At 41.8% G+C, this 24,719-nt stretch overlaps 1 protein-coding gene across 7 annotated transcripts; it reads left to right on the top strand.

Annotated features, from left to right (window-relative positions):
- Nucleotides 1-310: 310 nt before the first annotated feature.
- LOC115633062 (arginine-glutamic acid dipeptide repeats protein) lies at nt 311-23,334 on the top strand. 7 transcript variants are annotated; one of them, XM_030530422.1, is made up of 16 exons: nt 311-534; nt 1,573-1,810; nt 12,157-12,273; nt 13,424-13,657; nt 13,973-18,770; nt 18,837-18,960; nt 19,134-19,278; nt 19,342-19,499; nt 19,641-19,700; nt 19,959-20,042; nt 20,137-20,254; nt 20,688-20,787; nt 20,892-20,986; nt 21,037-21,089; nt 21,255-21,563; nt 21,699-23,334. In XM_030530422.1, exons 3-15 carry the CDS (start codon nt 12,226-12,228, stop codon nt 21,268-21,270), a joined length of 6,033 nt encoding a protein of 2,010 aa, XP_030386282.1. In that variant the 5' UTR covers nt 311-534; nt 1,573-1,810; nt 12,157-12,225; the 3' UTR covers nt 21,271-21,563; nt 21,699-23,334. The 7 variants fall into 7 exon arrangements, with proteins under 7 accessions (XP_030386282.1, XP_030386284.1, XP_030386280.1 ...); XM_030530424.1 differs by having other exon boundaries at nt 12,157-12,288; nt 20,754-20,787; XM_030530420.1 differs by having other exon boundaries at nt 12,157-12,288; nt 21,046-21,089.
- Nucleotides 23,335-24,719: the final 1,385 nt, after the last annotated feature.

Raw genomic sequence — 24,719 nt, 5'->3', positions numbered from 1 at the left:
GTATTTTCATAATGTTAGCGATCTGGCAATCTTTGAGCGGCAGTGTTGGCCAACGGCGGCACAATTGTGAATTTTCAATCTAAACTGTTTATTAATTGTTTATCATAAGTAAATGTTCTATTCGTCATTCTAAAGTGAAATAAACAATTTACCAAATTATACAGCGAACTCGAGTGGTAGCGCTGCAAGAACCGCGGTCTATCGATATGCGATATAGCGATAGGTCTACTTGCTCGACGAAAAACGCCATTTTGATTGTTGCGATAACGATAGCCCCCAGATCTAACCATTTTCTCGGTGTTGGTGTTGTCTTGTAAATATTACGAGCGAAAAACACGCACTATAGTTAAGAAAAATATTTAAATTGTAGTGAAAAACATTCCCGACGACAGGCCCTGCAATGTTCTGTTGGAAAACGCGCGTGAAAGTGTACGCAAATTGCGCATAATAGCAGCGAAAATATCTCTTACTCAAGCAACCAGGCAGAGCAGCAGCAGCAATAAAAAACGCAAGCCAGCGAAGTCGTGTGTGTGTGTAAGTGTTTGTGGATGTGTGTGTGCGCAAAGTGTATGCAAAAAAGAAGAAGAAAACAGAAAAGCATTAAAAAAGATTGTTGGTAGTCACTGACAAAATTCACGCGCACATGCCAGCCAAAAAAGGCACAAATAAGTGTAAGGAAAACTACAACAAGTGTGCGAAAATGAATTATTATTAAGTGTGTCACTAATTTAATTTGAATCGTCGTCGCCGTCGCAGTCGCAGCGCCTTCGACCGTCGTCTTCTTCGTAATGCGTTGTAGCCTCAGCGCGCTGGTGTAGGCAGTAGCAGCAGAGGTAGCGACCGCGCAGCGTAGAAATCATTAAAATTTGTTAGTGAAAATGCTCATATACATGTACATATGTACATGAGTATGAAAGCGGCTGCCCAGCGATGCTAGCGTTGGCGTCGACTTTGAATTCGACGTCGTCGTCATTTTAGTTAACGTCGCCTGCACTGTTTGTACAAAGCTAACGAAAAAAGAAGCAGGACGTAGGTGGAGGTTGGGGTGGGTTGAAGTGTACTACTTGCTCCTGTCGCTTTATTATGGACATGGGGGTAGAACAATGCGATGGTGATGACGACGACGTGGGCCGGACGTGTGACAAAAGACGGTGACGACTCAAAGGCTCAACAAATTTTCTGAAAAGGAATCACAAAGCGCAGCAGCAACGGCACAGCAACAACAACAACAACAAAGGCTGGCAACCCACCACCGACGCTTTGTGGCCACCCTGTAGACAACTAGCCGCCCGCTTCTCGCTGCCGACGCTGTCGCAGCGGACGGCGCTGCCAGTGTTGCTTTTTCGCTGACGTTGACTGAAAAAAGTGTTTGTGCCCACAATAAGGCGTCTTTTACATTTTACATTGTCTTTTCGTTTTTTTTTTTTCCTTCGTGGTTTTTGTTTATCCGTTTCGCAACGCTGCAACGTTTATGATATGCAGCTGCCTCTCTTGCTTGCCTCAGTTGCTGCTTCTTTAATCACCATTAGCATCATCTTGGCGCTCACCTACGTCATCTCTCTTCGTTTCCAGCTGTGTTTGTGCAAATTAACCAAAAATATACATTTCCGGCTGCCCCCTCGCTGAGAAACGCGACAGCCACAAATCCCAACAACAGAAACAACGAGACCAACATCAGCAACAGAACGACAATAACAACAACAACCAGAGTTCGCGCCTTGTTTCATCAGCAAGTGGGAGCCACCCGGTTTCGAATTCCTTGCTGGAACGCCTTAAGCGCACACCAAACACATTTACTCTTGGATTCATGGTGAGTTTTCTTTGCTTTCCTTGTTGCTTGTTGTCTAGGAACATGCCAACCTACTTATACATACATATGTATTTAATTATTTGTTTGCTTAATTTGATATTGTTGCTGGCTTATGTGTCGCTCCTTTGTGTGGGAGGAAGAGTGAAAGCAGGCCACTTGAAGCAACCAGTGAGAGGGTTCAAGGCAAAATTGCTATGTGCAAGCAGAAGGGTTAATAGTTATGAGCCAAGGGGGTCATTTAGGGTTGAAAGTTGTTGAATGTGCCGGCCCTGACAGCTTTTTGTATTTAGGGCTAACAGTAACAAACCGAATGATATATAATAGCTGACAGTTTTATCATTAACGTGTCCGAAAATGTAATCAATGAAAAAGCTATGACAGCATACTATATGTACGCATATGGGTGCATGTGTGTGTATAAATTATTAAGCTACTCCAACGCTTTGTTTAAATTTATCGCTCTCTGTATCAGCGAGCAGTCATGCTCAAGTTACTAGCCAGCTTTCAGCTGCCAACGCAGACCTAGCTACTAAAACTAATAGAGCTATTAAGTGCGCAGTCATTAACTGAAATCTAAATACCTGCGCTTACACTAAAAAAAAAGAGTGTAACAAATAGGATTTGCTGGATTGTAGTGCTTTTTAAGCTTTCCGACGTCACATCTTTCCCAATATGTACCTCCTTCGCATTTTATGGCTTCGATTAGATCCTTGACTATAGTTGAGTACCCACCATCGTCTACCTTTCTTCGTCTGCACAAAAGATATTCATCGCCTCCTGTTTGTGTGTCTTGGATCAGAAGTGGATGCCCTTTCGCGCATTGTCGAACCCGCGACTCTCGTAGTTTTTATGGCTCTAGATGTGGATGCCTCTTGCAAACGTGATAGCTTTCATCGGCATTTTCAGCAATTCTTTTCGCTCATCTTTCTAGATTTTGTAGTTTTTTTTTTTTACCAATAGATGGTGGGATTTTTTTGTATCAGTGTAGAAGAATTGATGCTATACCTTCCCATTGTAGACTGTTTCATTAACCATTTATCTGCATATGCCTCTGAATCGATTAATAGTTCGTTCGTACAATAATTTTTTTATGGTACGAGAATTGCAGCCACAAATTTATGAAATGTGAAATGTGATGGGAAGTCTTTTCATCAATAGTCATTAATGTCGTAAATGAGAAAAACCCATTAAAGAAATACTGGGCCAGAAAAAACAAAATTAATGGTCATTTGTTTTATAAACATCATAAATATATTTTGATAATTTCTCTTAGAACCAAATCATTAATACTATACCAATACAAATTTGCAAGTTAAAAACGAAAAAAGTATGCTTCATCCGGACGGATTGAAAAAGTACATACATATTTCCGAGAACCCTGTGAACTGTGCAAAATTGAATTTTTGTAACTAATTTTGGGTATCAAAAGCAATAGTACATTTCTGTTTTTAGAAATCTTATCGGATTATAAAAGTTATTTCGCAGCTCTTCGCTTTTTATATATTTTATTTTAGCCACTTTCCATTCAACTCCAAGACAATCTTCGATGTGCAGTGTATCTATTCATTTATTAACCCACCGTCTTTCGTTCTCCTTCTCCACCATTTCCGACTTCCCATTAACAGTTGCTTCCACGTGAGGCAAACTGCTCGATTAGTCAGTGCTTGGGGGAAATTTTAAATGCATTTTACTTACCTTAGCGTAAGAGACGCCCATTTCCATTTGCACGCCGCGCGCTTATCTCTCAACACCCCCACCCTACAACAAAAACCACAACAACATCGAGAGTCGCCTTACCTGCCCGCTCAGTACTTGATTACAGGCATATAAAAATTGAAGTGTTTAATTAATAAATAACGTGTTAATAATGAATAAGAAAAAACTATAATGAAAAGAAAACCCAGGTCTCGCACTATGAACGACGTCAACAATTTTGAAAAGTTTATGCCACAAGCGGAAACGCGCAGACCCCGAAAAATTTGTTGCGAAATGCGCGCCACTTTGGATGCCTCCGTTGACGCCGACACTGCGATTGCTTGCCACTGTTGTTATTGTTGCCTGCTGCTGGGACTTCGGGAAAAATGACGGGAGGAGGCATGGGTGGGATGGGGTTGGTGCTGGCTGATGGCGTTGGCCTTTGATGTCTGTTTCGTGTGCTTTCATATTTTATTATTAGTCATTTGGCTTATTTATAAGGTGCCGTTAAAAGTTTAGGTTTTATTAATCTGTTGGTGTGCTTTTAATTTATAATTGCCGCTTATCTGATTGAAAAGGCGGAACACTTGACTGGAGTGTCGATTTATAGCGAGCGATTAGAAATGCGGTGGTTTGCCTGCCTCTACCCGTTTGTATTCGTAAGTACGATGTAGGGCAGCACTGGTCATTACATAAACGAGCTGTTAAGCACAGCAAATGTAACAACACAAACAGCAACAGCAATAACAGATGCAACAACAACAAAAGAATAGCGCTAAGCCGCTTGCTTTAGCTCAGTCCGGCGCCCAAAGCATAAGCGCAGCTTATGAAGCTGCATACCTAATGAATGTCGGTTAATGTCTATCTGAACAGTCAAGCCTCATTAGGTACAACCAATTTGTTCTAGGTAAATACAAACTTTAAAAACATGATTATTTTAAGAGAAATCATTGTATACAATGATGCATATTTGTGTACCTTAGGTTAAATTATTATTGAAAGATAAAGTAATTTACAAAAACTGAACCCTCTTAAAATATCAGAACGATCCGGCAACATAATATTACTATTTATTTATTAAATAAGCTATATGCATAAATTACAGCAGTACAATACAGTATTAATATTAACTCAAAAAATGTTTCATATTTTTGTTTCGGTCGTACATTCTGGTCAATATTCTTTATATTCCACTGGTATTAAATTCCTGAATTACTGCAGGTATTATTGACGTTGGAAAAAAAACGGTTAGACCCGCAAACAGGAATGTCTATTCGACACTATTATCTTCAGTATAATTTGCAGCTTGTCCACAGAAACTTAAAAACTAGTTTAATGCATATTTACTCTATTATCATTAATTTTTTTATCTAACGAAAAATTGTAAACGCTATAGTCAGATTGACCACTTTTAATGAATTAATTTACTGTATTAAACTACTGCAATGAAGTCAAATTCAATAATATGATTCAATTCCATCTGAATGTCATACAAATTGAGAAACAAGATAAACTGATCTGTTGATATACATACATATATGTCTGTACATATGTAGCTGTAGTAGCCACGCGTTTCAATCGAATTTGAACCGTTCGTGTATATAAAACAATGTCTGCTACTCCATTAAAGATAAGATAATTAGCACACAAAGCGTTTAATAAAAAAAGCATAATGCCACAATATATTGTGCGCATTTGTTAGTTATTAAAAAAACAAGGCAAAATAATTAACCGTATGTTAATCGGTGTAAAATCAATGAACGTACACAGAGAGACACACACACACACACACACAGACGAACATAGACCTCGTTGCAAGCACGCCCCAAAGCAAATTATGTGTGAAAATAATGTAAGAGCGTGTTAAAAAGCCACATAAATCTTTTGCGTTATAATTCGATTATAGACACGACGCCAGTAACAATAACAGCAGCGACAGTGGAAGCGACAACAACAACTATCATTTTACATGCAAAGCGCTCATTTACATGTACAATATATACACACATACATTGTTACTTTACTTTATCACCATAATAGTAGTCACACAAACAAACAATGACGACATTGCCATAAACACTTAAAAAAATACCAACAACAATAATATGAAGAAAAAGCGCACAAGTAGCTCTAAATATGCCGCACATTAGAGACAGACCAGACCCATACAGGCCAACAAAGAAAGGCCAACCGACCCAAAACGGACCAAGTGAGACAATCTGATAGAGAAGAAGAGGAGCAAACCGAACGGGAGGCCGACATAAGTAACACGAAACAATTTCCAAATGAAGCGCGGATAAGCCGCAAAATCCTTAAAATACTCGATAAAATTACATAAAACTAATCGCACAAGCAGCAGCTACACACACACAACACACAACACAAACACAGATAGAGTCTCACATACATACACGCACACGTAGCCGTCTACGTTGAGAATTGGCTGTATGAGTGGCAGTGGCAACGACGATGGCGACGGCGTGCAAAATGATGAAGGTATCTACACCGACAATCTGTTTAACAACTTCATGAGCAAATCCAACAAATCGTATGAAGCGACGACGACGACAACCACGACTACGATGCCATAGCCCAGAGCAGCGGCAAGGCAGCGGGAACGGGAACGGCAGCACAGACGCTTCGTAACGACTGCGACACGAGCGACCGTCGGGGCAACAAACCAAACCAAACAGCTAAGAGGCCAGCCAAGTCAGGCCAAGCCATTCAGTCAGTCAGTCACAGTCAGACGAACTGCAGGTTCAGAGACAGAACGGCTGTCGTATTCACAGTCAAATTTGTTTCTGTTGTTTTTATTGTTGTTGCCGCTGCTGAATGTCGTTGCCATCATCGTTTATTCGTTTTGGCTTTTTGGAACGTTGACTCTGACTCTTCTGCACAGTGGCTCATTAAATCAAAGCGACACAAAAACAATTTGCATAAATAAATAACATCTTGAAGGTTTCTGAAAAATATGTACCAATTTCGAATTTAGTGTGCGATTTCCGTTTACTAAGTACATTAAATTTATTTTGGTAGTACGGAAATGCAACCCCTGGACATATTTTTGTTGTTCATGGTAATGGGAGCGATTGGCTGGGCTCTTCGCAGTGCCGCCTTAAGTTACTTTTGAAATCAAACAAACATTGGGGAATGAGGAAATGGTGTTTGGAAATCACTGTCTTATGTATAGAAGTCGGATTGATCTAAACATTCACTTCCATAATAAATAGAAAATATTCTGTCATCTAAATATTTCTGTCAGTTTTCATCATATATGTATGGCTTATTTTCTTCCTAGTAGTTGATATTTGCTTTTTGGTTAAATATCCACAATCTTATCCAATTTACAAAACATATATGAAAATGCGTTATATAAAGGCAACTAAGTCCAATACAATGGTACCACTGTTCATCAGTTGCTTGCTTGAATAGATGCTCAATCGTATGGTTGAATGAAGGAAAACGTGCGGTGTGGAGTTTTGTGGAGAGCGGCACGCGGAGAATGAATGAGAATGCCACTGGCTGACAAACAGAGGGTAGCATAATGTTCTTGTTGATGTTGAGTAATGGCATAACAACTGTAAGCTTTACTGCCAGCCACACAGGCATCCAACACGTTAGGCAGCAATTTGAGAAATCTGTGTTCCCTAAAAACAGAAAAAAAGAACATGCTTACGTACGAGTATGTATGAACTTATATAATTTTTTTAAGCATCGAAAGAAAAGCATAGTCAAAAAGAGAAATTTGTTTTGGGTTAAACGCACGTCAAGTTGAGTGCCCATGTCTTCGGTCTTCTCTGTTTGTCTGTCTGTCATTTGAGTTTGTTTGTTTGCCTCTTTTGGACTTTTCGTGAATAGACGCTGTGTTTTGATTTGTTGTGAAAATTTGGCTTTCAACATGCTTAAACATACACAGGGCCACAGAAACCCCAAGCATACAAATAAATTCACTCCGCCAAGTGCTAGTCGAGCTGATTATTAGGGTTGGACAAGCCTCGAGTGCTGCCTACTAACATTTAATAGGATTTCCGCACTTGACACGCACACTCAACTAACCATATGCTGGAATTTTATTTCATGACCATAATTAACCCTGTAATGCATACATTCACGGCTAATTTGGCTTAGGAAATGATTTGTAGATAAACTTGGAATGCAATCTCAAGAAAAAATCAACTCATTGATTGCTAACGAAAAACACATAGCAATAAATATATATTCCAAATAGCATAAAGGAAACTTTCTTCATATATTTTAAAGATAGTCTTCAAATTGAATTCTTTAAATATAAATATCTATAAACCAAATTCGAATTTATCATTTATTTGTATCCGTAGATTTTTATTAAGTTTAAAATAAATCAGTTATTTATAAAACCAATTTATGTATGTTTTTTGTCATATATGACATTCTTAGAAAAAAATCTTAAATCTAAACAAAATAAAATAAATTTATACATACGTACATGCTTTCGGTATTCCTTTAGTTTATTATTGACAAAACATTTTATAAATGTTCTATTGTTTTGCATCCGAATTTTAAAGCAGGCTAATTAATTTCTACAACGAGAAAAGTATAATGGAAAATTAGAACAGTTGAACGATGAAAAGTATCTGGCAATAAAAAACATTTAACATTTTAAAGAGAGTATTTTTTATTTAACTCCCCGTTTGAACAACAGTTCAATATTACTAAAATATATTAATAAATATTGCTAAAAATTTGTAGATATTTTTGGTCATATTATGGATGTTTACCTACTAACGTAGCTATATTCCTATTTGAAGGAATATCTGTTAGGCTGTACGTTATTTTGACGAGATTGTACTGTACATTAAAAAAAAAAATCAAACCATTAAATTTAATGATGAATTAGCTGACTTTAGCATGCAGGCGCATACCTACTAAGATACTTAAGGAATGTTGTGACTGTAATGCCAGTTTATTATGCGGCTGCTCTACAGCTATGAGAATGTAAGTGGCGGTTGTTTCTGTTTGGGTTAAAAGATTTTACGACTGCGGAGCGCACTAAAGTTTCACGACAGCCTGACCTCAATGCCCTGCGGCGAGTGCAGGCTTGTTGGCAGGGACGGAGGCGGGTAGGCAGTCAAAGGCAGTACTTATAGATACACTCGAAATTCATAACCACCACCCTAATGTACAGTTGTGGCGCATTCATCAACAGCAGCCGCAGCAGCAGCAACCGAAACATTTTTAGTTCCCTGCTTGACTCTTGCTGTCATTGTTGTTGTTGTTGTTGCTGCTGCTGCTGCTGCTGTTTGGTATTGTTGTTGTTGTTGTTTCAGGCTATTTGTCAGTCAATTAGTCAGCTTATTGGCAAGCGATGATTACAAAGAGAGAGAAAAACAAGCTAAACACAAAACACAACAAACATGCCAACCGAACAGCTTTTCCATTTCAAAATTATACACACATACGCACGCACACAAATGCAAGCGAAGTGCTCACACGCTCTTCTCCATAAACACTCGTCGTCGGCACCGCTGGCTTCGTTTGGCATCGTCCATTTAGCCGCGTGCGTACACACAATTTTCCGCTACTCATGCTGCAAATTGTTTATTGAATTTCCTTCACCAACCTCCCATCCCGCCCCCGCCCGCCACGCCGCCACTCGTCTTTGTCGGTCGAGGCAGTTTGTGTCGGTTCATGAGTTTTGTTTTCATTTACTCATTTACATTTCGCTCATTTGGTTTTTATTGCTATTTAGTAAGCAATCTTGGGACACAAACAGCTCTACACAATTTGTGTGATACATTTTAATGTACATATACACAAATTTGTAGTACTTATAGTATATATGTATATAAAAAGCGTTGACATTAATCGACGCGCCATTTGAAATTGACAGCATTATTGGCCTTAAATTTACACGCTGGCAACCGCAATGCTGAGGCAGGCAGTCGGACCATTTCATTCAGCTGGACGAGATTGAGTCCGCCAGTCTGTCAGTCAGTCAGTCACTCACTCACTCAGCCATTCATTCAGTCACGTACTCTGTACAGAGCACTGGCAACCAACAACAACCAACGCCCCATATAGCAACACCACCCTAGCTTCCCCTCTCCGCTCTGGCGTGGCCCGGCCCGGCCTGGTCTGGCCTTCCTGCCCTTTTGCCGCCAGCCTCTGTTGCTGCTGCCATATTTTGTGGTCTTTTACTGTGTGTGTTGTGTATGCGCCGCAACCTCAGTGCGAAGCATTATGATACGGCTATTAATACATACACACGCCATGTCCACACATACATATGCCACTTTTTGGTGGTGGTTAAAATTTTCGAGCCTGACGGGGGTTTTTTTTTCGTATTTTGTCTTTTTAGATTTTATAGCTTTATATGCGTTACAACGGCAGTTTTTTCTGTAGTACATTTGTTTTATAACAGCCGTACAGCAGCCCCCCACACACACACTCAAACACATACACAGCTTAGCACATTGCTCGCAGTTATTACACAATTTTCCCCAAGCGCCAGGCAAACAGTCAAGGGTACAGGCAGAGCCGGAGGCAGGGACGCGGGGTAACAGTCACTTGGTCGCGTGCCTTTGCGCCCTGCGCTTTGTCAGCCAACTCGCTGCCTTATGTTGGCCTGAAATTTTTCCACTCGCAACACCCGCCAACAACAAACCAACAGCGGCAACGATGTCGATACCGAAAACTCCCCCATAAAAAGTTGCCGCTGCTAGTCAGTCAGCAAACCAGGAGGCAGCTAACTTTACCAGCTAACAGCGCACAGTGGTGAAATTGATTAGTGGGTGGGATACAACAAAACGAGGGGAAAAAGATAGAAATGCATAAATAAATTCTAGGGTTATCAGTATTTAATATACCACATCTTCTTATATGTTTATGGTTTATAATGCCCACATTATTTCATTACCTTTTACCATTTTGTTTTCCTTGTTAACAAACTTTTAATGGAAATTTGTTTTTAATATAAATGAAGTGCAGAACATGCGAAACTAAATAAGGACAGCAACAAAACCATTCAAATTGATGGGAAATGTTAGGTCAAGCGCATTGATACCATTTATTCATTATTTATGAAAAACTAAACTCTTGTAAACACCGAAAAAAAAAAAACAAAAATAAAATTAAATATTTTCACGACATTAACTTTTGCAGGACAGCTTATATTTCCTTTAAAGGTCTTGAAAGATTATTATACTCGTTGAACACTTACTTGTATAAACTTATTTTGGCTTTGATAAAAGAAAAACGTTTCGTAGACATTTTATGCTCTGATCATTTTTAAAATACTTATTGAATTGATAGGAAATTTTGGTATACAAGTACATATTCATAAATCATTAATATTTGATAATTAAATACCTCTCATGTATGTACAATGTACATTCTCCGAAAATGACACCGTCCGTGATTTAAAGGCACTGCAATTTGCTGCAAGAAATGCCAAGCTGAGTCACTGTGCGTGAGCAGAATGGATGTTGATGCCGTTGATAAGTGTTGGGCTCCAACGCCGTCGCAACACCAGCGCCATAGCCGTAGTCGGTACTGCTCGTGCGTGTGGCGCTGCGTTCGTTGCCTGCACATCGTCAGCTATCAATGCTCCTTCGCTCCGCTGCCACTCCGCTCTGTCCTTAGTCGTCGTCGTCGTCAGTTATTTAGTCGGCGTGTCGTGCCTTATTGAGTGTAAATCTGTCGACAATATATATATATGTATATAATTTCGTTGTTGTTGTGAGCGCACACGCCTCTGGCCCCAATGTGCGTCGCTTTTTATTTGCTGCCGCTGCTGCATTTAATTAATTGATTTTAATTGCCATAATTTGTGTGCCGTTCTCACATACACAACCACAGAAACAGCACCGATGGCATTTATGAGAATGATTGTGTGTGTGTGTGTGTGTTTTGTGTGTATATTGATTCATAAACAAATTCAATAATAATTTTACAAAAATACTGATGCAATGAGTCTGGTTTTTCATCTGCCTCTCTATCCCTGGCGCTGTCTACTTGGCCGTTGGCCTCCAAACAAATAACGATGTGCCGCTTCGTTACAGTTATTCGAAAAGTAACTTGAGCGGAAAATCTGTTTACAGCTGCACGCACACTTGAGATACATACAACAGACCCACACACGCACACACTCACTCATTCGTGCCGACTATTGTGGTAGAGGGGGAAAGAAAAATACAAAGTATGTTGCATGGTTCCCAGCCCGGCCCGGCCCGGCCCGACAGCCTCTGTATGCGCAAAATAAGCCCGAAGCAGCAACTCTCTGGCTGAGGCATTAACATATGCAAGCGATTAAGTGGCAGGCCGGGCCAGGCCAGGCTGCTTCTCTGCCTTCATTGAGCGAGTCAGACAGCCCCTAATTTCAGTGGCCACCTCATGCTGCGCACACTTCGCTCGTCTATCAGGCGCACACACATTACATGGCATTATTTTTATGGATTATTTATTTATGCATGTTGATATCAACTTCATCACTTTATTGAAATGTTTTTTTATTCGCCACTCGTTTACGCTTTTCAATTTGGCATGCGACAGCAATGGCGACTACTACATATGTATGCATAAATATATATGTATTATGTGTGTTAAATATAATATTCATCCTTTCACCTCCAGTCTCGTTTTCATCTCTATTTGGTATTCTCTTATTTTTGCAGTTGAAATTTCATATCATAGTGGGCATAAAAAGGCTTAACACTGGACCGGAAGCGTGTTTTTAAAGGGTGATGGCGGCCTCCACTCAAGGAGAAATACGAGTGGGTCCCGGCCACCAGGTAAACGATGTCTATGTACGTACATAACTCTCACAAATCAGAAAATCAGCTCACGGTAACAAAAAAAAATGCAACAACAAAAATGATTTTTTGTATGTATGTTTAAAATTTCTGAACATTTTTTGTTTTTGACTTGCTAAAATAAAAATCTAGAATTTTCGAAATGCTTGGTTGCTTAAATGTAGACTTTTCAAAAATTTAATTCCCTTAATCTTATAAAAGATAAATCTAATGTCAACGTGTTTCTCTGCAACATTAAAAACAATTTCATAACCGTAGATTAGTTTTCAAAGATTGTTAATTCAATGTAGCCATTGTCCGTACTGTCTGAATTCACGTTCTGTCGAGGATACGATGGGACAACTGGTACTTAACATTGTTTATCAGATAAAGGGTGGGTCAAAATATAGCACTACGAGCGTTAAACTAAAATGTCTTTAGTCTGGAGTTGCGTGGTCCATTGCTGATTAGGCCAAAGTAAATGCTACCCTTGTTATATTCCTTCACTGACTTCAGGTCAGGTATTTTTTCGCTACCTTTGAATCACATCTGAAAAGTCTATAGAAAATGATCGGTTTACCGAATTCAGCCTTTTAACTAACCTTGTGAACTTATTTAATTTTTCACGTCTTGTATGCGATAATGTTACTATACTTACTTACAAAACAAATCCTATGCATTCAATTGGCTAATGTTAATTGGTGTTTAATTAGTAGAAGCCTTAATCCTACAACCCCGTAAAAAACCCAATGGGCTTTTTGCGCCGACTTGTGGCAAAAGGTCAATTTGTTTACATGACCAAACATGCCACCAAACAGGTGCTTAAAGCCTCATGCCTAACCTATCTCAATGACTCCTCTGTCAAACAAATTCCTCTTCCACCCACTCCGCAACCTAAATACACACTCATCAAAACACATTGTTCATACATTTCATGCATTAGTCTTAAGTTGTGTATCGTGTGACTGGTCGCGACGATTGTGTACATATGTATGTATTTACTATATGTATGTAGTGCTTAAACCCAGTTGTATGGCTTGATATTGTTGTCCTCGTCGTCGTCGTCGGCGTCTTGTGTGACTAACCCACAACCCCGCGCGTTTTATCATTTAAAACTAATACCGCAACTTCTTTCGTCTTATGACTGAAGGCAAAACTGCCCGATTATAATCCAATCTCAAGCTTCCCCGTTGACAAGGAAACCGATGAACGTGAACTAGAAGAATCAAGATGGAGTCCTGGCGTTGTGGCCGATGGCGATTTATTAATGTTCTTGCGTGCGGCGCGTTCAATGGCTGCATTTCAAGGAATGTGTGATGGCGGACTAGAAGACGGTTGTTTAGCTGCCAGTCGCGACGATACTACAATTAACGCTCTCGACGTGGTAAGTGGCAAACATGGCCCACACTTAGGTTGTTGATGCATATAGGGTAGACATTTCTGTTGCCAAGATATTCGAGGGACCACCACAGTGAATAACAATTTGTAATGCGGCAAGATTAACGTAATCCATAGATTAAATTCGATCTTTGTGGATTTTAGGATTATTTTATTCGTAAGGGAGGTGTACGTCAACACAGTCTTGGCAAGAAAAATGTCTTAGAGGCTTTACATATTACCATCTACATATCTCAACATTTTCATTCCATATAAGTTTTTATTCTAAAGATCTTCGTTCTTCTCTATGTTTTTATTGCAGTTACACGATTCTGGCTACGATCCAGGTAAAGCCCTACAAGCACTCGTAAAGTGCCCTGTTTCTAAAGGCATTGACAAGAAGTGGACCGAAGACGAAACAAAAAAGTTCATCAAGGGTCTACGGCAATTTGGAAAGAATTTCTTCAGGATCCATAAGGATCTTTTACCGCACAAAGACACCCCTGAATTGGTCGAGTTCTACTATTTGTGGAAGAAGACCCCAGGCGCCAATAATAATCGACCGCACCGGCGACGCAGACAGAGCGCCTTGCGTCGTAACCGTGTTACACGCGCTAATAATACACCTCCCAAGAAGGAGGACACCCCGGAACCACAAACTGCGACGACGGCGACGGCGGCGGCGGCAGAGACGGCGAGTCGCTCATCGCCCGCTGTCTCCAAGGAGGAGAACAGTTCTCTAACCGAGGACGACGCAAGCGAGTGCGACAGTGATTCGAGTCTGACGAACAAAAGGGATGAATCACCATCTAGGATGAGGACGAGAAATAAACAACAAAATAACAACAACAGCACCAGTGCTGCTGGTGGTGCTGCAGGTGGTGGTGCAACTGGTAATGCTGCGAACAGCGCGTCCAAGGACCAACCGTCTGCCACGGCGAGCGGGACTACCAACACGGTGGCCAACGGAAAACGGCCGAAACGGGGTTCCGAGACGCCAGACGCTTCGGGTGGTGCTGCCGATAGCCCTAAGACGCCCACAAAATCAGTTGCGGAGAGCTCGGTCAACAAGCGCAAGGGCGGTAAACAGGATACGCCGAATAAAAAGAAGCGCTCTGACGTTGATGGCACTGGCGCGTCAAACGATGCAAACAGTGAAGACAACAAGGACAAGCGCAAGCGGCCTGACAGTCCCGTCGAGAGCATGAACTCAGACAGTCGGCCCGATTCCGTTATGGACGATGGCGAGTCAAATACGACGGATACAACAACTGCCGAGCAGCAATCGAAGGATAGCAAGGAAATCAACTGCAAAGAAGAGAGCGCTGTCACCGACATTGAAACCAAATCTGAGGCCACCGAAAAATCAATCAAAACAGAAGTGTCCACGGAAGATAGCAAGGACACCATCAAAAACATGGATGAGGAGACGAACATACAGGCTCCCACCAGCGTTAATTTAAAACCGATACTTGTCGATGGCATTATTAAAGAGTCCAGCTCGTCGGATGTGCCTGCCAGCAATTTGGCAGCTGTGACCAATGCGCCCATTACCATGAAGGTGCCCACTATTGCCACAGTTGAGGCCCTGAATGCCTCCGTTGATCGCAAAGAAGCCATCGAGAAGATGGAGACGTGCGAAAACGACACATCTGCGTCACGTGATCCTGAGCTACTAAAGAAGTTGGCAAATATCAAGCAGGAGACATCTCCACAACAACTCTCAACGGCAACAGGAGTGACGACACAACCGCCAGTGGGTGCTCCGTCAACAGCAGATGCGGTCTATATCAAAAAGGAGCCCATGGATGATTCAATGGATGCCACATGCAATCAAAACAGCAATGAGCCCCAAGATCTTAAAGTGAAGATCGAAATCAAAAACGAAGATCTAAAGCCAGCAGTGGGTGGACTGCCTCCTTCGGGGGCCCCAACCTCAATGGCTGGCCAGCTGTCGGCTTTACATCATGGCGGGGCCGATGTTGGAAGTACGGAGCCACTCCATCTGCAGCATCTAGCGCATGGACCCCAAGGGACAGGCGCACCACAACCGCCTGCCGGCTACATAATCGACGGGCAACTGAAATACAGCGCACCGGGTCAGCCACCTCCGCCACAACTGCACAGCGATGCGGCCGGAGGTGGTGGAAGTGCAGCGCCAGCAGTGCCGCAGAAGTATCCTGGTGATATGGATATAAAGTACAATGAAGGTGCTGTCAAATTTGAGGGAGGTAAATTTGCGCCGCAAGATCTAAAATATCCGCCGCCACCGCCACCAACTCTCGATGCGCTCAAATACAGCCAGGAAATACAAGCAGCCGCTGCGGCAGCCGCCGCTGTGGGCAAGTACGACATGAAGTACATGATGGAACAGCAGGGCAAATATCCGATAGAGTTGTCTGCTCACCAGGCGCCACCAAAGCCCGGCTATCAGGACTCCATTAAAATACCAGATGTGAAGCCAAGTTTTGGACATCTGCCGCATAATGTCGAAGGCTCAGGCAAGTACAATGCGACGTCTCTAGATGGCCCTGGTCCAGGGGTGCACAAGTACGGACCGCCCACGTCGCAGCAGGATCCACAGCAATCGCACAATACACCTCCGGGTGCCACACCACCGCCCGGAATTGCTATGCCTAAGCCGCACTACCAGCACGACGTGCAAACTCCACCACTGGGGCGTCCCTTTGAGCCAGGACTCATGCTCAAGTACGGCGATCCCCTGGCCAGCAAGTATGGCCTACCTCAGCCCCAGGATCTCAAGTATCCCATGCCGCCTGTTTCTGCAGCCGGCGATGTGAAACCATACGGAGAGAATCTAATCAAGGGATCTCTCTATGGTCCACCGCCAGGGGCAGACAGTGGCGCACTAAAGTATCCGCCTTCTGAGAGCCCTATCGACGCCTCGTCGCGGTCGACGCCCGGGCAGGACAGTCAGGGTAGCAACAGCAATTCACAGCCCTCGCTACCACCGCAACAACAGCAGTTCCAGTCGCCACATCCATCTCCACACATGCCTTCTCCAGCGGGTGGTGGATTGCCGCCGGGTATGCACCCGCAAAATCTCATATCTTCACATGGTCCACCACCAGGACACACCCCAGGCCTACCGCCTAGTTCAGCTGGTGGTCCACAGTCGCAGCTGCCACCCACATCTCTGCATCAGTCCGCTCCTGCGCCTCCGAGCCTTCAACATGGCGGTCTTCCTGGAGGACCACATTCACAAATATCAGTGTCATCTTCGCTGGCACCCACGTCACTTGGCAGTGGCGCACCTCCCACACTGTCCACAATGGCACCATCACATATGCATCCGCATATGCATCCACACCTACAATCGCTGCACCGACCGCATCCCGATATGCCTCCCTCAATGCATCCACATGCCCCAATACCAATGTCGCTGCAGGCACATGACCCGCGTGGTGGGCATCCAGCACCCTCCCACTCACTGCCACCACAGCAACCGCCCGCTGGTACCGTACGCACACCTTCTCCGGCACAACAGCAGCAGATGCCACCACGCAGCTTACACGACGATCGGAGCGGTCCTCCGCCACCTAATGCACGAGATCCGCTACCGCCCACGTCGCAGCCATCAGCGGTGCCAACGAGCGGGGCCGGACCAATGCCGCAGCAATCCCCACATGCTCATCGCACTTCACCGCTTCCTGGACTAGCAGGCAATGCGCCACCTGGTCTAATCGGGCATCCGATGCCCATACACCCACATCTGGCCCATTTGCCTCCTGGCCATCCTGCGCATGCAGCGCTCGCGCATCCGGGTCATCATCTGCTATCACACTCCATTGCTGGCCTAGGTCCAGGCGCTGGACCCATTGCTCTGCTTGCAGGGCCTGCAGGCTTGGGCGGTCTGCCAGAGTCGGCGCTCAGTCGCCGAACGCCGCCAAGTCATCTGCCACACTCGCACGCCTCCTCAGCGCCAACGACGCCACATTCTGTGGCGGCCTCTATGGCACCTACAAGTGCATCACTGACCACGACCACGGTGCCATCCTCCGCCTTCAGTCGCGCTAGTCCCAGTGTACAAATCTCGAGTGCTGCCGGTCTTGGCGGTGCGCAGCCTCCATCTGGAAACAGCAACAGTGGCACACCAGGCGCACTAAACAACTCTGGAGCTGCACATCGTTCTGCATCGCCTGCATCGAGTGTTGGCAGCCTGAGCCGGCAGAGTCCTTTACATCCTGTGCCTCAGTCACCGCTTAGCCATCACCCCTCGTCATCGGCATTATCGGCAGCCGCGGCCGCCGTCGCCGAACGTGATCGCCACGCCCTGCTGCGCCAACAATCACCACATATGACTCCGCCGCCTGTTTCGAATGCATCTGGCCTCATGGCTAGCCCGCTGAGCAAGATGTACGCTCCGCAACCGGGACAGCGTGGTCTAGGAACTTCACCACCCCCGCATCTACGTCCGGGTGCCTCCCCGCCGGTTATACGCCATCCACAGATGCCTTTGCCACTACCGCTAATAGCACCTGGTGGTGGCATCCCTCAGATTGGAGTGCATCCCGGGCAGTCGCCGTACCCGCATCCGCTGTTACATCCCTCGGTCTTCTATTCACATCACCATAACCCATTCAATTCGCCGTATGGCTATGCTCCCTATGGACCTGGTTTCCCTGCATACATGAAGCCACCGCCTCCATCCGGACCTCTCGATCCAGCTGCAGTCATGGCTGCACATCACGCGGGCCTGCAAGGACCCCCACCTCAGGCCCGACAAGAGGAAGCCGCTGCAGCACAAGCGGCCGCTGAGAAGCAGCATGCTGCGGCGGCCGCGGCGGCGGCTGCAGCACAACAATTGAAGGCTCCACAGCAACAGGGAGGACCCCCACAGAACAAGCCACCCACACCAAAGACGCCACAAGGCCCAGGTGGTGTGAACGCACAGACGACACCGACGGGTCTACCACCTGGTGCGTACCCTGGTTCTCACATACCCGGCTATCCGCCACCACCACATGCCTCGCCGTTTGCACCACAAGATGGGCAACAACACGGTCTCAAGCCAACATCTCACATGGATGCATTGCGGGCCCATGCGCACTCGGCTAATTCTGCTGGGCTGGGCGGTCCACATCATCCAACGGAGCCTCGTGAGTTTATTGTTGTTGATCAATAGAAAACTTAAATTACAATTTGGTATTCTAATTGTTCTGTAGTGCCTATCGATATTGAGCCCGATCCTGAGCCGGAAATTCCCAGTCCCACACATAACATACCGCGCGGCCCCAGTCCTGAGGCCAAGCCGGACGATACAGAATGCCATCGCTCGCAATCTGCCATGTAAGTAATCAGGAAGAGACCCAAATTAAATAGTATATTGTTAACATTAACGAATTTGAAGAAAAAAAATTAATGGGAGTCTTCCTTCGTGCTTTTTATAAGAAGAATGAAATCTGTTTTTGTCATCATTACTTATTCTAAGTTCCTATCTTGGTTTTGCAACTCTTTCACAGTTTTGTGCGACACATCGATCGTGGCGATTATAACTCGTGCACGCGCACAGATTTGATCTTCAAACCCGTCGCCGATTCGAAATTAGCACGAAAACGCGAGGAGCGCGATCGCAAACTGGCGGAGAAGGAACGCGAGCGGCGTCAGGTGAACTTAATGTTTTAAACTCCTTTATAAAACGATTAAACATTCCAATTGTATCCGATTTAGCAACAACAACAGCAGCAACAGCAACAACAACAGCAGGCTGCGGCAGCCCAACAAGCCGCACAACAGGCCAAGCTCAAGGCCGAGTTGAAACCTCCGTATGCGGATACGCCTGCGTTACGGCAGCTGTCGGAATACGCACGTCCGCACGTCGCCTTCAGGTATGTTGTCCAAAATCCAGTCGTTATCCAGCATTAGTTTGCGTTTTTAGAGTGTTGTCTTTATAAAAGTTTTCAGTTGTTGCTGTAATCTATTTGTGTCGTTGAGTCGTCTTGATTGTAATTATTTCAATTCAATTTCAGTCCTGTTGAACAGATGGTACCTTATCATCATCCAATGGGCCCCATGTATAGCAGAGAGAGGTACAGTACCAAGCCTACCAAATCCTCATCTCAATGCGTCCGCCCAAAACACACAACCACACACCTAGAATCCTACTAACCGCCAGCTTTTAACGCATTTTGATTTTATTATTAATGCACGCCTAAAAACCGCTTAGTTCCATTATATCATTTCTCAACTTTTATTTGCTTGCCTGCCAACTGCCCTTAAATCCATCAAAGAAACATTCCCAATGGATTCTATGGTATCTTTGCTGATGAGTTTCGAACTATTTGCAGAGAATTGGAGGAGATCAAAAACGCACAAGCGGCAGCTGCAAGTCAATCACGACTGGATCCACACTGGATGGAGTACTACAGGCGGTAAGGAGATAATTAATATCGAGCTACTCGCCATGTGTGCATATAGAGCCAGTACAAATCAGATATAATCAAATTTGTAACTTATTTCTTGCAGAGGCATGCATCCCTCACAGTTTCCGCTTTATGCCAATCCAGCGATATCACAAATGGAACGGGAACGTTTGGGTATTCCGCCACCGCATCATGTGGGCCTGGATCCTGGCGAGCATATGGTGTGTATAGAAATCACGGCGACAATTCTCAAACTCAACTCATATTCACAAATCAATCGTATTTGGAAGCAAATCCAGCCCAAAAACAAAATGCATTGCACCTTGTCAGTTCGTCTAACATTCGTCTCGCAAGCGCTAAAAAATAATCTCATTCATTTGCGCTTGTTTTTGTTAATTCAAGCTCTAACTAATTGCCATGCCATGCCCATATGTCCTTCGGCATTTAACATCAAAAGCTGTCTCTTATAGTGCTCGTTTGCATCTCTAACACGCATTCCCCCCGCCCCCATCAATTACGATTTAACAAAACTAAACGGCTAACCGTTCACCATATCAAGAACCACAGATTCATTATATGTGTTGGTCAATCGCCGTCAATAAATACGCAGCACTTGCTCTTTTGAAACTATCTACGATATTCAATAATTTTCAGATACGATTGACGAGAGAATATCATGCACACTCTCATACTCATTTACATTTGCCTTTGCATCCACAGCCGCAACCACCGGAGGCCGGTTTCCAACTGCCACGTGAGTTTGTATATCATATGAGAGTCCAAATATCAGCCTGCTATAACAATGCCCTTCCACTCTCTCTCTCTCTCTCTCTCTTTTCTATATAACTCTGCTTATAGCGAATGTTGGACAATATCCACGTCCAAATATGCTTATACCTAGGGAGCCGCACTCGGACGTCCTGCTGCGCATGTCGTATGCGGATCAATTACAGGTTTCCCAAATCCTTTACAATTGCTTAACTCATTAATTACATATATACAGTATTTACAGGCCGCCGAGTTTCAGCGTCAATCACTACACGATCAATATTTCAGGTGAGTAGACCAAACCGAACTGACGGACCAGACGATGAGATAACTCATGAGCTTATGTCATTGGCATGAAATTATGTTTTGATTACTTTGATTTGTCTTTTTGGCTTTTTATTTTGATCATATCATCATGGCTGCTATTTTTTTCTCTCATCTATTTTACTACAGACAACGGCCCAGATAAATGGACTAAAGTGCATATTAATAGAGAAATTAAAACAAGAAAATAGAAAACAGAGAATTTGAAGCAACTGAACAAAGAGAATACTCTGGCATCAGCCGTGAGGAAATGCTTTGTGTGATTTTTGTGTTCAAATGTTTACATTTTGATTTTGATCAGAACTCGAACAAAAAGAACAAGAACCACAACAATAGCAGTTACTATAAACCGATGACAACCCCCATATGGCCAAAAACAACAGCTAGCCCATCAACGTGTTAAGTTGTGCAACGTTTTGTCCAGTTTTTATGTAAAAAGTTAGTACATAATTTATTTTAATTTTAACATTTTCTATGCATCACCACATCATGATACTAAGTGGCTTGCTAAGTGCCTTGGCCTTGGTCGTTTATTTAATATGTTAATATATTATATGATTTATCCATCAACAGAAATCAACTACGTTAAGTGACTTCGATGGGATGGCAATGTCATCGCCCGGGATCAAACCGTAAAACAGCTTATGCTTTCAATTGCGAAACTGAAACACACAGATACACACGGCCACACAAGAACACAAAAATACAACCTTGACAACCATACAAACAACCGCACTTACTAAATTGACCAAGGCATACAAAATCAAAAAGAAACCAAGAAGACAAAAACTACAACAACAAACATGATGGTCGCAATATTTTAAGTCTTTTTAGTGTATAGTGTTAAATTCTTAAAAAAAAGGCGTGTTAAATATCGTTTAAGCTTACACAACATATTAAGGCAATGGAACAAAGAAAACTTAGCACACTAATTTTATGAGAGGTTTTCAACAATGAAAATGTAAATGTGCAAAATGTTTATAATTTATAGCACTATGAACTTGATTAACTATAAACTGTAAGCTAAGCTCTACGAATCAAATTATGTATGTATTTAGATCTTTTGCAATTAGAACAAGAAGAAATGGAATAGAGCAAAACCAAAACACAAAACTTGCTGTAGGCAGAGTTTATTTAAGTATAGAGAAAAACGTAAAAGCTAATCAGTTCTAAACGCTTCCTTATGTTTGGAGTTTCTACCTACTTTCCTAAACCCAAATAGGAAAAGAAAAAGCCAATAAGGCCACACAACCACCCCCTACAGGTTATGAAATGGAACAAACAAAGATACTTGAACAGCGCTTGCGCAAGTCTTTAGGGCCAGTATATCAAATATTTATATTTATTGTACAATACGTTTTGTAATCAGCTATAATAAGAGCTACCATAGCTGTTTGAACTTGTGCTCTGTGCTCTAAACAGAGCAAAAGTATCCATAATTATTTAATTTAAATGTATAGTACTTCCAAACTCAACTGAATTAATTTTTATGACATGCTTGTTGCTTAATTGGACTATAAAATATAACAACCTCAAGCTGCTACCGCTTTCGTAGAACAGCACCTTCTTTTGTTAGGCAGCTATGCTTACTCATTTATGTATTTATTATTTTGCTATGACTGGAGTATTATTAAATTATACGAAAATGTTTGTAAAAAGTGCAAAAATAAACAACAAAAAGTAAATGTAAATTACTTATACGGTTTTCAAGCAACAAAGCAAAATAATATTGAATCTAATTAAAGCAAATGCGATTTATATAGAAAGCTTCTTCGCGTGCATTTGTAACAGCTGCAATTTTTTGAGTGCTTAATTTAGTTGATGTAGCAATTTTACACAATATTGCATACAACACAAATATGCATAAACATACTAAACATAATGTAAACACAAAACAAAATTTATATTTAGTGTAAGGGCAGCCTAAACATTTTGCAAAAGTTATGCATTATGAATATGCACATGTGTATGCAAGGCAGCGTGAATCGTACTAAAAACAAGAAACATTTTTAAACACAATCTTTAATTTAATATTTTGATTATTCATATGAAATATACATTATACTGTAGCTATATAGATACATATGCCTAAATATAAAGTTTAATTTAATAATAATTTTGCATACTTATGTGTATTTAAAAGCAAAAAACCAAGCACACAGACAACAAAAACACACATTTCGCGTAGTTAACATGTAAGTTTGTAAAGTGAAAGCATATATATATATATACATATAAATATATATATATATTTATATTTATATATATATATATATATATATATATATATATATATATATATATATATATATATATATATATAGATATATATATATATATATATATATATATATATATATATATATATATATATATATATATATATATATATATATTTATACAAAAACAAGCACATCTAGCTATATATAAAAAACTATAGAAAAGAAAAAAACATACAATTTGATGATATGGAAACAAAAGAAAAGCAACCATGAAGTAAATAATAAATTATTAAAACTGTAAAAACTAAGTAAACAAAACTAAAGTTAGTTATATATAATTTAGCAAGCAAATCCAAGTAAAAGAAAAAGTTCGTTCAACTTCTTAAAGTGCAAACAAAATTCAAGTAGAGTTACATTGAATTGTGCACCTTTACTACAACACAGCCACACACACACGCATGCAGACAAGACTCTCGGTTACACACAAAATCAGAGATTTTCATTTTCTTATGCTTGAGAAAATGGCACATTGAAAGCTGGGGATGCAAACTTGGCACTCATTTTCAAAATTGTATGAGAGCAGAACAAACAGAAATTTAAGAAAGGAAAACTGCAAATAATATGCATAAAATAAAAAACAAAGATTTTAAAAAATCACATCTGGTTTTTCAATCTTGGTCTTTGGGGACATTGCTGAAATTATAAAATATGGGTTTAAACAGATAACCCAAAGACTCGCACAAAGAAAATAAGTATTAATATGAGCTTGCTTGATATTTAAAGAATTCTGAATAAGTAAAACCAGTTAAAGCGATTTGATCGAAATACTTTTATTAAATAGTCTGAAATTATTTAGAAAGTGATGGCCAAAATTCAAATATAAAATTGTACCAGAGATCAAATGGAGCAGGGAAATATGGAAATTCTTCATTTATGCGAATGGATGTAAAATAAACTGTCGATCACGCAACGTGTAAGTTGAAACTGTGCACATAGTACATATTATAGTCGGTTTCTTTTTTCTGCACGCATATCGATGACTTCTCAAAATAGGCTTAGGAAGAAATGAATTTACTTTATTAGAGTGAATAATTAAAACTTTAATATATTGTAAGTTGACTTTATGCCATTTAGCACAAACCAAAGCACCAACATTAACAACAGCTGCGGACAGCGTTTGGGCAGCAATTATATTATGGCTATAACTTCCTGATAATGAAACTCGGCATACGGACACATAATCAACGCGGAGAGAGACATGGACATGGATACATGTTCTTGTACAGTTTCAATCGTGTCTTTACGTGTATGTATGCAGCACAACTTTTCGAACTATGAAGAATTTGGATACCAAGTTTGGTATTTCTAGCTC

The sequence above is a fragment of the Scaptodrosophila lebanonensis genome, unplaced genomic scaffold, assembly GCF_003285725.1.
Source record: "Scaptodrosophila lebanonensis strain 11010-0011.00,11010-0021.00 unplaced genomic scaffold, SlebRS2 tig00001415-arrow-pilon, whole genome shotgun sequence".
NCBI lineage: Eukaryota > Metazoa > Arthropoda > Insecta > Diptera > Drosophilidae > Scaptodrosophila > Scaptodrosophila lebanonensis.
The sequence above is the reverse complement of the archived record's forward strand: the minus strand, read 5'-3'. Positions and strand labels throughout refer to the sequence as shown.

What these genes read in the sequence shown, in the direction of transcription:
- LOC115633062 (XM_030530418.1), top strand. Translation starts at nt 12,226, where the DNA reads ATGGCGGCCTCCACTCAAGGAGAAATACGAGTGGGTCCCGGCCACCAG. An exon ending in CGTCCGCACGTCGCCTTCAG is followed by an intron (nt 19,500 to 19,640) that starts GTATGTTGTCCA and finishes ATTCAATTTCAG; the next exon opens with TCCTGTTGAACAGATGGTAC. An exon ending in CGTATGCGGATCAATTACAG is followed by an intron (nt 20,987 to 21,036) that starts GTTTCCCAAATC and finishes ACATATATACAG; the next exon opens with TATTTACAGGCCGCCGAGTT.